Source organism: Leucopleurus acutus (genome assembly GCF_964270905.1).
Source record: "Leucopleurus acutus genome assembly, chromosome: X".
Taxonomy (NCBI): Eukaryota; Metazoa; Chordata; class Mammalia; order Artiodactyla; family Delphinidae; genus Leucopleurus; species Leucopleurus acutus.
The window spans coordinates 38,176,969-38,192,190 of record NC_139148.1 but is presented as its reverse complement, the minus strand read 5'-3'; the positions used below and the strand labels follow the sequence as shown (position 1 = coordinate 38,192,190).

Sequence of the window (15,222 nt, the reverse complement as noted above, 5' to 3'; positions counted from 1 at the left end):
TGAGTAAAACATCAGGCTTACCTTGACATATTGAACAAGACGCTCATTTACGTTCACTTTGTAAGTTTCTAAACCCAGTTCCTTAGATAACCGTAAGATCCTGTTCTGGGTTGGTCCCACATAAGCCCCGCCAACGTCTACGTAATCAACATGTTGGTTCTGTAGAAACAGAAAAAGTGTCCAGAAGACTTTAGTTAGAACTCTAAAACAGATGTTTCTATGCCTTATAAAAAATAACCCTGTTTATTTTTTACAATTTAAATGTGCCTTACATCTCTCTTATAAAGTGCCACTGAAAATAGCAAATCTTTCTACTCTACTCCAACCCTATAGTACGCTCATCATTAAGCAATCCCATTTGTCGAGTTACTGGTGAGGCTGATTCAGCAATAACACGCATAAACAATAAAGAACACTGTAGTACGCCCTGCCGATCTAGATCCTTTTCAAAGCATTTAGCTTTATTTTCTATGCTTTTCTTTGGGGTTGTTGCTGGAGGGGTCACCCAGAGTTTTATTAGACCTAATTCTCTGATTTCCAGCAGATGAAATCTTCAATCAGCCCACACTGGTGGGCTCCTGATTCTATTTTAAAACACTTGCAGGGAAGAATGCATCATAGGAAAAGAGTACCAAAAGGTATGAAAAGATTCATACACCTAAAAAATATTTTATAAATATGCAAACCTTCCTCCATAAACCAAAATTTACTTTCCTCTTCTTAAATGCACTTTTCCATTTTCCCCAGCTTTTTTAGCAACACATTTCCCCATGGTTTAATCAGTAAATTGTAAAAAAAATTAATAAATAAAATAAAATTGTGCATTGGTGAGTAATAATTCCTCCATGTGTTTGTAATAACTTCTTATGGGTCTGTTTCCATTTTGTTGTTTATACCAGTTCTAATTCGCGTTGCCGTTTCTCCTTGTTTGCCTGATTATTTTTTATTGTGTCCCACTGACTGAATTTGAGAAAATATAGAAATTATCTGAATCCTGGGAGGATTATATCTTTCTCAGAGAGGATTTATGTCTGCTTCTGCCCAGCATCTGGGGACGCTAACAATACTAGATAACTTTATTGCATTTTGTGTGCCTGAGACAATTTGAAGGCAGGTTGAAATGCAACGTGGCCTAGTCCTTTTGCTGTTCACCCTTAGCGCTAGGACGCAGTCCAACCCAAAGCACAAGGAGTTTACCAACACATCCCTCCATATACACACACTTTGGTGGGCTCTGGACTTGACCTTCAGTTGCCCTAGCTTTGTAAGACTTTTGAAAAGTACTTCTCAGTCTCTCACTTGCTTCTTCAGTGGTCAGCAAACTCTCACCTCTCCACCCCCAGGGGAAAAAGCAGGTCAATGTTTTCTGGACGTTGGTCTAGTGATTCTTCACTATCTTGTTAGCTCTCTGATGCTTTGAAGGTGTGTGTGTGTGTGTGTGTGTGTGTGTACACAGTGCAATTTGTCTAGTCTCCTTATATGTAGTGGGACGGTTGGGATAATTTACCTAATCTGTTATTTCCAGAAAATCGATTGTCTAGAATTATGCAACCTTGCCTTCCTGGGGTAATATAACCTGATATTATCTTTCCATTGCAAGATATGCTTTGTTAACATTTTGTTTAGAATTTTTATATCTGTGTTTATAAGTGAGATTGCCCCATGATTCTCCTTTCTTCTCCAGCCCTTGTCTGTTTTCTTGTATTACAGTACTGTTAATCTCATGAGTTAGAAATCATACTTCCTTCTATTCTCTAGAAGGCGTTTGTATATAAATAGAATAATCTCTTCTTTGAACATTAGGTAGAACACACCTGTAGAGCTATCTAGGCTTAGTGTTTTCATTGTGGGAAAAATTTAAATTACAGGTTCAATTTATTTTGTGGTTAAAGCACTACTCATGTTTTCTATTTCTTAAATTTCTTTCTATTCTTAAATTATATTTTCTCATCATATATACATTTCATATGTTTCAAAACTATTGCTTTAAAGTTCATGACCTCTTCTTTTCATTTATTTATTGTTTATTGTATCAGTAGTTATATCTTCATTTTCATCCCTTTTATTGTTTAGAGATGTCTCTTTTTCCTTTTCCTTGAAAAATCTTATCAGACACTTGTCTAGTTTTAATAGGACTCTTCAAAGAATCAACCTTTGTTTCATTGATCATCTTTATTGAGTATTTTCTATACCATTGATTTATGCTCTTTTTTCCTCTTTTTTGGATTTTTTATACTCTTAATTTTCTAATTCCTTGCATGCTTAGCTTATTCATATTGAGCCTTTTGTTCTTTTCTAATACAAAAATTTAGGCTATGAATCTTCCTCTAATATGGTTTTAGCTACATCCACAACTTTATTTTAGTATTTCCATTATTGTGTGGTTTTAAGTATTTTCAAATTTCCATTACAATTTCTGTCTAGATCTATGTTTCTAAAAGTTTTGTCATGTTTTAATTTCTACAACTGGAATTTTTTTAGTTATCTTTCTGTCATAACTGCATTGTGGTCAAAGAATATGGATTATATGATATCAATCCTTGAGGCTTACTTTATGACCTAGCACATGGTTGATTTTCAAAGATTTTCCATTTCTGCATGAAAAGAACATAGTCTTCTGTTAAGTAATATGCATGTTTTATACATGTCCATTAGAAAAAGATTAATTGTGCTCAGCCTTTGTTTGCTTCATTTATTATTGACTTAGAAAAGTATGTTAAAAATCCCCTATACTATTGGGCATTTATCTTTGATTCCTGTCAATTTTTGCTTTATATTTTGAGGCTACATTATTCAGTATATACAAGTTTAGAATTGTTTGGTCTTCTGGGTCTTTTATCACTATGTATTGAAACTTAATTCAATGAAACATTTTTTTGTTTAAACCTTATTTTGTCTGATATTAATATAGGTAAAATAGCTTAGATTAGTATTTGTATACTATCTCTTTTTCTATCCTTCGGTTAGAGTTTTCTTTATTCTGACATTTCCTCCCTTTTAACTGAGAAGTTTAGCCCATTTATATTATTATTTATTTTAAAATGTCTTAACTTTACTTATTTTATTATGGCTTTCCATTTGTCCCACTTTAACAGTTTTATGCCTGATTTCTTCTTTTGGATTAAGGGTTTTCTTCCTTTTGTTTTAAGTTTTTCTTCTACTTGTTTGGAAGTTAGACTGTCAGGCCTATTTTTTTTCTAGCTATATTAACATGCATACTTAATATATTCTAAAGTTTATCAATATATTATCTTTCTATTGAAAAATACAAAACCTTCATGCATCAACTGTGATCAACCTTCTTCTAATCTGTAAACCATAAAAGTACCTTACTTCAGGTTTATTTGTCTCCCAACAAATTTGACGTTATTTTGTTTTATTCTGCTGATGTCGCTAATTTTCTTTAAATATTTACCAGTATCTTTGCGCATTGTCTCCTCTTAAATTTCACACCTTTAATTTGTTATCATTTTCCTTCTTCTTAAAACACAGCCTTTATAATTTCCTCTAATCTGGGTCCTAAACTCTCTATTTTTGTCAGTCTGATAAAAAGATAGTTCTAGCAAGTAACAAATTCTGGTTATTTTCTCTTTCTCTCTCAGAACAGTGAAGATATTGTTTATCTTCTGGCATCTATTTTTGCTGTTGAAGGGTCACTCAACAGCAATCAATAAGTCTAATTATTGATTTTTTTCAGAGTATGCGTAATTTGTCTTTCTCTTTTTTAAAAAAAATTACTTTTAGACTTAAAGGAATTTTTTTAAGATCTCTTTTCTTTGGTATACTGCAGCTTCTGTGTGCGGGTGAGAATTTCTTTTCCTTTTTCATGCTGTGGACTTGTTAGGTTTCCTGATATCTTCCAACAATGCTGGAAAATCCTCAGCCATTATTTTTTCATACCATCATAACACTATCTTTCATGTCTTAGTTGCTCCTGCCCTTGCCCCACATAACGTATTTTCCAATCTTTATCTCTGAACTGCGTTATAGATAATTCCTTCTGATCTAGTTCACTCATTCACTTCAGCTATGTCTAATACACTGTTTAATCTGTCCCTGAGTTTTTTCATTTTAATCAGTACATTTTCATTTCTAGAAATTATTTTTAAACTACTTGATCATTTTTTTAAGTTTCTTTTCCCTGCTGCTAATTTTAAGCACGTCTTTTCTTTAAAACATGCTACAGTAATTTTTTATTCTGTGTATACTTCAACTATTGCAAAATCTTTCTGGATCATTTTTTCTATTTATTCTCCTTTAGTGCCTTGTTTCCTTGTATGCTGTCACTTTTGACTATGAGTTGCTGATTTTCCTTAGAACTTTTTCTGTGTAAGTTATTTGAGGCCTGGGTGGAAATGATTTGAGTCTATTTCTGCCAGCCACCTTGGCACTTTAAATATTCTGTCCAAGGTTTTTCACACCATATAGGTAGTGTAAATTTAGATTGAAGCCATGGATGAAGGCAAGCTTTATTTTTCTCCCTTTTAGAAGGGTAAGGTTTATTTCTCTTTCACTTTCATGTACAGAGTATAGCACAGGGGATTCCAATTTGGAGTGTTTCCTATTAAATTCCCAGGTTCTGGATTTTATTTCCTGTTCCCTGCATGCCATACAGCCATCACAGTGGAATTGCAGAGTCTTCAGGGTTCAGCAGACATTCAAGGTGAAAGTCAAATTTTGAGCTCATTTAATCCCTAGGCTTCATGTTTTTACTTTGCTTTGGGGATTCATTAGTGCATTCAACAACTATATCTTGAGTGCCTACAAGGTGCCAGGTACTGTTCAAGAAACTTCTGTTACATCAGTGAACAAAATAAAAATCCCTGCTCTCAAGGGGCTTTCATTTAGTAGGAAGAGACAGAAAATGAACCACAAACATAATAAATAAGTATCTTAGAAGTTGATAACAACAGTGAAAAAGAAAAAAAAACAACTAGAGAAGGACAGGGCAGATTGAAACTGCAGAGGAGAGAAGGAAAGATTTCAGCTTCAAATACAAGGGACATGTAGGCCTCTGAGAAAAGGTGATATTTGTGTAAAAGACTTGAAGGAGGTGTGGGAGTTATCCATGTGCATATTTGGGACAAGAGCGTTTCTGGCAGAAGAAAGAGCTACTGCAAAGATTCTAAGGGAGAAATCTGCCTGGTGTGTTCAAAGAACACAGGCCAATGTGTCTGGAACAGAGTGAACAAGGAAAAGAGAACTGGAGATGAGAGTAGAGAAGTTGCAGGGCGGGGGTGGGGGGGAAGGGGGCAGATCATGGTACGTGTCACAAGACATTGAAAGGACACTGGCTTTTACTCTGAGTGAGAAGGGCAGCCTTTGAAAGGTTTTGAGCACAGAAGTGCCAAGATCTGACTTAGGTTTGAAAGATTCATTCTGGCTGTCGCACTAAGGCTAGATTATAAGGGACAAGGGTAAAAAGCAGGGAATTATTTAAGAGACTGTTGCAATAATCTGCCCTAGAGATCATGGTGGCTCCCACAGCTGGGCGCCACGGAAGTGGAGGGAAGGGTTGAACTCTGGGTATATTTTGAAGGCAGAGCCAAAAGAATTTCCTGACAGAATGAATGTGGGGTCTCACAGTGTTGAACATGACTCCGAGTTTTTTTGGGAGTTGCCATCCTCCTTTACCGGGAAGGCTGCTGGAATAGTGTTCTTTTTTTTTTTTTAATCAGTTTATTGGATTTGTTTGTTTCTTTTTTTAAATATAAATTTATTTGTTTATTTTTGGCTGTGTTGGGTCTTCTTTGCTGCACACGGGCTTTCTCTAGTTGCGGTGGGAGGGGGCTACTCTTCGTTGTGGTGCGTGGGCTTCTCACTGTGGTGGCTTCTCTTGTTGCAGAACACAGGCTCTAGGCACGCAGGCTCAGTAGTTGTGGCTCGTGGGCTCTAGAGCGCAGGCTCAGTAGTTGTGGCACACAGGCATAGTTGCTCTGCACGGCATGTGGGATCTTCCTGGGCCAGGGCTCGAACCCATGTTCCCTGCATTGGCAGGCAGATTCTTAACCACTGCGCCACCAGGGAAGCCCCTGTTTCTTTTGTTTTATTTTGCTATTGAGTTGTATGAGTTCCTTATAATTTGTTATTAACCCCTTATCAGATAGATGGTTTCCAAATATTATCTACCATACTGGTTGGCTGCCTTTCGTTTTGTTCATGGTTTCTTGTGCAGGGGATAAGCTTTTAATTTTTATTTTATTTATTTATTTATTTAGGCCATGCCACACGGCATGTGGGATCTTAGTTCCCCGACCAGGGATCGAACCCGTGCCCCCTGCAGTGGAAGTGCAGAGTCTTAACCACTGGACCACCAGGGAAGTCCCTAGAATAGCGTTCTTGATGAAGAAGAAAAGAAACTCAGTTTGGATGTGTGAAGTTTGAGATGTCTGTTCAACATCCAGGAGATCTGCAAACTTCTAACTTCAGGGCAGCACAGTATATTTTATTCAGCATTTTATTTTAAGAGGGAGAGTCAATCAGGCTTCCACTCTGCCATAATACCAGAAGTGATCTGTTCCTTTGACTTCTTTCATCTGTCCCTCATATAATCCTAACTTTCCCTTTTACTAACTATTGGTGTTGTGCTCCAAACCTTCTCTAGTCTCCAACATCCTTTTTAAGACAGGAAGCGCAAAACTGAAGTCAGTATTCCAATAAAATTTAACAAAGACAGTAACCGAATTCTTGGGAGTTTCCAAAAAAGATGTCTTTAGAACACAGACACTATTTAAAGTAAATAATCCTAAGTGAAGTAGTAAAAAGCATGAGGCGTTTTACAGAATGCTTCTTTACAAAGTCGAAACATTTGAAAGGAGGTGTCCCAGATTCAGCATGAAGATACTGGAACTGTAATACCATATTCTGCTATGTTGCCCCTCAGTCTTTAGGATCTTGCATTTGATCTCATTATTCAGCCTTTGAAGAGGCCACAAACACGCAACTATATTAGGAAACAAATACACCAACCCTGTGGTAGCCTTGCAGGCATTTCAACTTAATTAATTTGGTCCTGAAAAATTATGGGGGAATCACACTAGGAAAAACTGGGAAGTTCTGAACAAATAGATCTATCTGAACAGTTGCCAGGTGACAATATCAAATTTGGCATGTCGATACTTAAAGATCCAGAGTAATTTTTATGGCATCTCCTCCCTAAATCCTAATTGATTGTGCTAGTAGAAGCAACTGTAAGAATATTAAATTCAGTTTCTGATTAAATACCATTTCTGTCCCTGCTTTGTAAAGCCCCCCCCCTTTTCCCTTCTATTTATTTGAAATCTTATAGATGTCAAGTCCTACTTTCTAAGCATTTCAGAGTTCCTCTCTCACATACCTAAAGGGAATTTTAATATGATGCCTAATACGCAATAGTTCCTGTATGGTGCTGACATATATAAATGATGTAGCATGAAAAAGCAGCCTGGGACAATAACATAGATGGGGATAAGCATGTTGGAATTCTCATTTCCCTTGTACAAAGAAACTTGTTCTTAACTGAAAAATCCGTAACACGACGGATGCTCCTATTTAATAACCAAAAGGTTTTAGAGATAAGAAAAGTAGGGCAAAGGGACAACTTAATACCTATCTCCAAAATAAAGGAATGTTTTTCAGAAAATGACAGAAGAATCATATGTAACAAGCTGGTACAGGCAGAATATGCAATCTTTCTTTTGCACTACAACACATTGCCTTCCATTAGAACTTGAAGTTGGAGGGAGCTTCAAGTACATTTAGATTGTATCTCACTGCCCAGATGAGAAAAGTGACATGTAAAGTGCTAATAGTACTTACCCAAGGTATGACAGTGTGTCGGGCCAGTACAGGGGCCAGAATCCCAGTCTCCTCACTCCCAGACCAATAGCCTCTCAGAGGACTACATCTGAGGAGGTACTCAAATTCTCCAAATGCAATTAATCTGGATTCACATTAATTTAAAGCAAGCGAGCATACACCAAAGAGCAGCACTTCTGTAGCATCCCCTACGGATCTTATCAAAATGCAGAGTCAGATTCAGCAGGTCTGGGACAGGACCTGAGATTCTGCATTTCTATCAAGTTCCAGGGTGATTCCGAGGCTGCTGGCCCACAGGTTACTTTGAGTAGCAAGGCTGTAGGGTACTCTTAGAGCTGAGCAAGGTAAAAATAGGCTTATGATACATCCCTGTACATCTAAAAAGGCAGAAAGTGAATGACAGAAGGGGAGCTTGGCTTGGTGTGACTGAAACGGCTGGTACAATATCCTAGTTCAGATGTTGGTTGGCTATTTCATATCCATTTATATTCCCCCTTTCCCATGCCTGCTTCTATTATGCAGCCTGGAAATGTTAAAGACTTGCTTTCCCAGGCTCCCTAGCAGCTCAGGGTAGCTGTGTGCCCCGAACCTAGCCAATGAGACTATAAAGCAAATGTCTGCTGGGGTCTTCTGGTAAAGGAAAGGCTTTGTTGCAGATAAGACTGGGGCCGCCTCTTCACGCTCTTTCCTGCCTTGAATGAGAACTTGATGCTGACAGATGCTGCAGCCATCTGGTTACCATTAGGCAATAAGCCAACAGGAAAAGAATGGCTGAGCAGAAAGACAGAAAGAGCCTAAAGATTCGATGACAAAGCTGAACCCCGGGCCCAGGCTGGACTACCTACCACCAGACTTCTTCTTATGTAAAATAACTGAATGTTTGTATTGCTTAACCCATTGTTATTATCACTGCATAAGCCATTCTGTTATAAATCTGACACGTCTCCTAATTAGATAGAGGCTTCCTCTCCTTCCAGTCACTTCAACAGTCTGGTTTTGTCCTTACTGCCAATCTCCAGCCTTTAGCGCTCTGTTTCTGTGCTCTAGCAAGGGGGCTCATTAGTGACCTTCTAAATGCCAAACACAAGGGCCCCTACTCAAATGCGCCTGGCATCTGATTCGATGTATCACCCCTTCTCTTTCCTCTGCTGATTTTCATGGCACTGCCCTAATCTGGTCTTCCTCCCCAGCTTCCACTGCTTCTCTCTGGCTCCTCTGCCTCTGCACCCCCTTTAAATCTGCATGTTTCCCAAACTTCCATCTTTGTCCGTACTTCCTTTCTACCGTACCTCCTTCCCTGTGTACTTTCATCAGTTCCAGATTTGAACATCCTGCAACCATTTCTTCAAATAGTAGTAAACACCACTTAGCATGCATTTTTCCAAAACGGTGATGTAAGCCCAAGTATAAAAAGGCAGTGATGTAGCAAGAACTGGGCTTCCTTATGTCTAGCTGACCCCACCGGAGCAGCACACCTCTTAGGGAACAAGGACTAAGGAAAAAGCGACACAGAAATATGCTACATTTGCCTCTGCTTACTGTGGTCACACTTTTTTAAGTGGTGTATTCTTGGATAAATAAATAAGGAACCTATACTGTGTGTGTATGTCTGTGTGTGTGTGTGTGTGTGTGTGTGTGGTGAACGTACAGTCACTTCAAGTCCAGCCCAAATGTAACCTCACCTGAGACGCTATATACTCTATTTAGGTCTCTAGTATGGAAATGATGACGCTGTATTGAAGTTATTTGTTCACGTTTGTTTTCTTCACTAGAATGTAAGCTACTGAAGGTCAGAAGCTGTCACTCTTTGGTGGGTGCTTGTTGAAAAGAACAGATACTTATTTAATGCAGTAGTTTAGGGTTATGGAGGACCAACGGCTTAACTGCATAAACTCTTGAGATTTCCTCCAGCTCTGTGACTTGCAGTGACCCCCATCTCTAGTTTGTGTGAGATTTTATAGGTTAAGTATTAAAATCATTTACCCTCACTGTGTATGTTCTTCCTCCAACTCTGTCCCGGGCTTCTAAAACCAAAACATTAACTTCATGTTCTGCTAAGAGTTTGGCGGCAGATAATCCTAAAAGGAAAAAAAAGGAAAACAAAGTCGAGGAACATATTAACACCTACACGTGAAACATTCAACATTTAAACAGGTCTACATATAATATAAATGCAGGCATCAGACACAATTCATTGACTGTGGTATCTAATAAATTCTGAGCACACTGTGATGAACTGAGCCACCAATTTTATAATCTAGCATATATTACATTATCTATCATAAGTTAATTTTATTATCTATCATAAGGTTGGTTGAAAAAATGTAATAATTTAAAAAATATATTTTGGGGGTTTTGGTGATAATCATATGTAAGGGAATTTGTTGAACCCCTAAATCAACCCTTATCACGCCACTCTTCTAGAAATCCTGATTGTATAAACAGAAGTATGTTTTCCTGGAAATTCCCCCTGGCTTACACCAGCCCCCAGTATCTCTGTGCTTTTCTCAATTTAAACCCCCCCTATAATGACCTCCTATCATTTATACCTGGGTTACATGCTTGCTATATCATGTTTTCCCCGCTAGATTAAAAGTTACCAAAGGCAGGAACCATGTTTCATACTTTATTTATTGGCTCAAAGCTGAGTACAGGCTTTCACTCATAAACAAAAACCTTCATAAAAGATAGATTTTTAAACCCAGTATAGTAAGGGAAACCCCTGGCAGTCCAGTGGTTAGGACTTGGTTCTTTCACTGCCGTCGCCCTGGTTCAATCCCTGGTCAGGGAACTAAGATCCCGCAAGCCACACAGTACAGCCCAAAAAAGGCAAAACACAAGCAAACAAAAGTATAGTAATACCAGAAAAGTAGAGGAAAGTGTTGTGGATTAACATTATATCAAGGGTGCATGCTATCAACATGACTTATCACTGATGTTAATCTTGTTCACCTGGCTAAGGTAATGTTTGCCAGGTTTCTCCACTGTAAAGTTATTCTTTTTTTCCCCTTCCATGCTATACTCTTTGGAAGGAAGTCTGTACAGCCTGCACTTAAGAAGTAGGGAGGTATGTCCTACTTCCTTGAGGGTGGAGTATTGACATAAATGATTTGAATTTCATCTGCACAGGAGATTTGCCTCTTCTCTCCCATTTATTTATTTACTTAACCACTGACATATCCTTATGGAGTCATACATAGTTGTTTTATACTTTGGGTTATAGTCCAATACTATGTTATTTATTTTGTTGCTCAAATTGTTTCGGCTTTGGTCACTGGGAAGCTCTTGTGTCCCTCGGATGTACCTGCATCATTATGTGTGTATGCGTGTGTTTGAGCACTTCCTTACTTTCTGGCATTAAGAGATGTTCCAGGCTCATCTTGTCTTTCTCTGCCCAGCCCTACAATCAGCTATTTCTTCAGTGAGCCTTGGTTCCTTTTATTGGAGAACAGTATTAGAAATCAAGATCTGGGCTCTAGGTGTGCCCATCACTACTGGGCTATCATTGCTTCTGGGACTTCTCAGCTCACAGAGTAAGGCAATAAATGTCTGTATACACATTTTTAAATCTATCAATACATTTTTGCACTTCAAATGCTATCTTATACCTAGTTATCTTTATCCTCCTATTACAAAAAATATGAAGCAGACTACACAGATAAACATACTTCAAGGAGAAAAAAATGTTAGAATATTAGGGTGAAAGAGAAATAAGAATGACACCAGGGATAAGTTTAGTAAAATGATACAAATGATACCTAAATATGTATACCAGTGGTTGAGGAGAGGAACTATTCTTAGTGATTTTAAAACTCAGTAACTTGACAGCTCTAATGGTATATATCCTAAAGACAAAAAAGAGCTGCAAACATTTTGTTCAGTAATCATTTTGTGGGTGCTAGGATTAGAACTATTATTTTGAGGCCATTATGTATGTAATGTAGAATAAAGCAAATGAGTAATCAGGCTGCTGTCACTGAGATCCAGGGTTTTGGGCCTGGAGATCAGGAAATTTAGATGAAAGAACAATGAAATTAAGTGCAAATTTAGGGCAGGAAATGTACAAGATGGGTCTGGAACCTCAAGTCACCAGAAAGCAAGGAGGCTAACAGAGACCACGAGGAGTGTGACAAAAAGGCTCAGAAACCTACCTAGGTGAACTCCCACTGGCTAGAGATGGAACAATTTGAGTATCAAGTAAAAATAACAAGGACTTCCCTGGTGGCACAGTGGTTAAGAATCCACCTACCAATGCAGGGGACTCGGGTTTGAGCCCTGGTCTGGGAAGATCCCACATGTCGCGGAGCAACTAAGCCTGTGTGCCAAAACTACTGAGCCTGCACTCTAGAGCCCGTGAGCCACAACTACAGAGCCCGCGTGCCACAGCTACTGAAGCCCGTGTGCCTAGAGTCCGTGCTCCGCAACAAGAGAAGCCACCGCAATGAGAATCCCACGCACCTCAACAAAGAGTAGCCCCCACTGGCTGCAACTAGAGAAAGCCCGCGCGCAAACGCAGCCAAAAATAAATAAATAAATAATAACAAAGGCAATGGCTTAAATCCACTCATAATAATACTAAACAAACAAACAAAACCTCTCATTGGTCACCTTTGGAGAATGCTAAGGAACAAACTTATCATTTAAAAAAACAAAAAAGGGGTTTCCCTGGTGGCGCAGTGGTTGAGAGTCCGCCTGCCGATGCAGGGGGCACGGATTCGTGCCCCGGTCCGCGAAGATCCCACATGCCGCAGAGCGGCTGGGCCCGTGAGCCATGGCCGCTGAGCCTGCGCGTCCGGAGCCTGTGCTCCGCAACGGGAGAGGCCACAACAGTGAGAGGCCTGCGTACCGCAAAAGAACAAAAAACCCCCAAAAAACAAAAAAGAATTTGGCATTCATTCTACCCTCCTTATTTGCACCAAACCTCAAGGCAACCAAATAGCTAACAAAGGGAGGTTTCGCTGTATAAAAGTATGCTAGCTAATAAGTGAAGACAGGAATAATTAGAACATCAGCATTTTGCAACCCCTAATGAATTAATAGATCTGGTGCAATGATTGTCAACAGCTGCTAACATGACAAAAAAAAGAGATAACCAGATGTTACTTGCCTCTTAATGGAAGCACATACCACCATGTATGAAGTAGTTAGAAAGAAGGAAGGAAGGAAGGAAGGGAGGGAGGGTGGGGAGAAAGGGAAGGAGCAAACAATCTAAATTCTAATGTGATCCAGCCTCTAGATCTGATACTTAGGGGCCAGAAAAACATGTTAAATAATACCACTGGGATGCAATCAACAAAATCTAGATTATAGGATTTATACAGGAGTACCCTGGGTTTTTCTGTTTATTTGTTTTTTAAAACAACTCGCCCCCTCCTGCTCTCTTTCTCCTTTCTTCACCAGTTTTTCCTACAATAAACCTCTTACATGGCTAGTTATGTCTTGACGTCTGCTCTCAGAGAAGCCAGACTGACAACAGTAGTTTGTTCATACACAGAATGGTATGAAATATACATAGCCAGAGTCAAGGATGAGTTTGGGTCTGTAAGATCTAAAATGCAGGGAGGCTATACCATAATATCCAGCACTGCTGTCTGCTAATGTTTGTACGTATTTTTGACTCCTTCAAGTACAGTGTACCCTTACACTGCTGACATCCACCCAAGATTTAGGTGTGCAACGAATATTTGGAATCTGCTCACAAAGAAAGGCATCCCGTGACAGTTTAAATAAATGCAAACTAATGTCCGCAAACCTTGGTGCAATGTGCTTTCTGGGACACTGCCAAAGGCTTCTTCTGCTGACCATCATAAAAAAAAGGATGAAGGTGTAATGAAAAACATGTTTATGCATAAATCTTTGTTGTTATATCTGACTATTTCTGTAGGATTAAGTCTTAGAACAGAGATTACTAGGTCAAAAGATTTGAATAATTTTTAGGCTCAAAGCACCACTCTGTATTTAAAAGCAGAGAAACTCAAGATGCAAAAAGTTGAATTTCTTCCCAGTTCCCCTTAGTCAATCTAACCATAAACCAATTAGATAGATAAAAACACCCTTGGGTTTGCTAGAATTACTCGAGTAGCTCCTCTTCTAAAGAGAAGCAGAGGTGGCTCTGAATTCCAGCAGCAGTGGGACCTGCAGCTGTCCAGCCCCCAGAGGCAGCCTGGCAGTTGGTTTAGCACTTTACATCCTACAGATCAATTTCAGGTGCCTTTCCTGTTGCCTCTCACAACCATTCTTCAGAATAGATTTCATTACCCCATATTCCAGATAAGGATACCAAGTGCTTGATATGCCCACAACAAAGTCTCCTGAAAAGTGAAAATTTTTACTTCTTACACCCTCACTTATAAGGCTGAAGTCTTAATAAAATTGAATCTAGTGTGTAATTCTCAACAAGTTTGGTGAGTGGGGTTCAGTGCCAATAGTAAATAAACACTACTCCAGAGGCTAAAGGAGGGGAGGGAAGCAGGGCTAGCTGAGCCAGGACAAATGAGCACACCAGTGACAAAGGTCGTTTCGCACTTTGGCATTTAAGGATATAAACAAAATTTAAAAGGTGGATGGACCTAGAGTCTGTCATACAGAGTGAAGTAAGTCAGAAAGAGAAAAACAAATACTGTATGCTAACATATATATATGGATTCTAAAAAAAAAAATGGTTCTGAAGAATCTAGGGGCAGGACAGGAGTAAAAACACAGACGTTTTAGAGAATGGACTTGAGGACATGGGGAGGGGGAAGGGTAAGCTGGGACGAAGTGAGAGAGTGGCATGGACATATATACACTACCAAATGTAAAATGGATAGCTAGTGGGAAGCAGCCACACAGCACAGGGAGATCAGCTTGGTGCTTTGTGACCACCTCGAGGGGTGGGATAGGGAGGGTGGGAGGGAGGAAGACGCAAGAGGGAAGAGATATGGGGACATATGTATATGTATAACTGATTCACTTTGTTATACAGCAGAAACTAACACACCATGTAAAGCAATTATACTCCAATAAAGATGTTTAAAAAAATTCCCAAAATAACAAACAAAAAGCTGAAAAAAAAATGGTTGCTCTGCATTACAGGAAAATGATTGGCCCTATCCTGGCAAGGAAAGTTTAAGCTCTTAGTTTGAGAAATAAGGAACATGTTTAAAACATTTAAAAGGGATTCCAGAAAAATGGTTTCCAAAAGGTCTTGGAATTTGAAGGGGGAAGATTTAAGTCATTTAGAAAAATATTTTTTTAAGATGCTGAATAAATTGGGGGGGTACCGTTTCAGTTTGCATGTTTATTGTGAAGAAGACTCTGATAAGGAACCTCCATGGTAATTTAAAGCTAGAAAATACAGAATATGGAAAAACAATCAAGATGCCATTAGAAAAAGTTATTTTTGAATAATAACTAATAACTAATTTTGAATAAATAACTCAGTAA

At 38.8% G+C, this 15,222-nt stretch overlaps 1 protein-coding gene across 1 annotated transcript in view; it reads right to left on the bottom strand.

Annotated features, from left to right (window-relative positions):
- The window catches only part of MAOA (monoamine oxidase A), a 72,667-nt gene that overhangs the window by 44,573 nt on the left and 12,872 nt on the right, over nucleotides 1–15,222 (bottom strand). The window contains exons 2-3 of the mRNA XM_082864322.1: nucleotides 9,781–9,875; nucleotides 22–159 (exon numbers count right to left, since the gene is read on the bottom strand). Coding sequence (XP_082720448.1) covers nucleotides 22–159; nucleotides 9,781–9,875 — 233 coding nt within the window. The remainder of the gene's footprint in view (nucleotides 1–21; nucleotides 160–9,780; nucleotides 9,876–15,222) is intronic.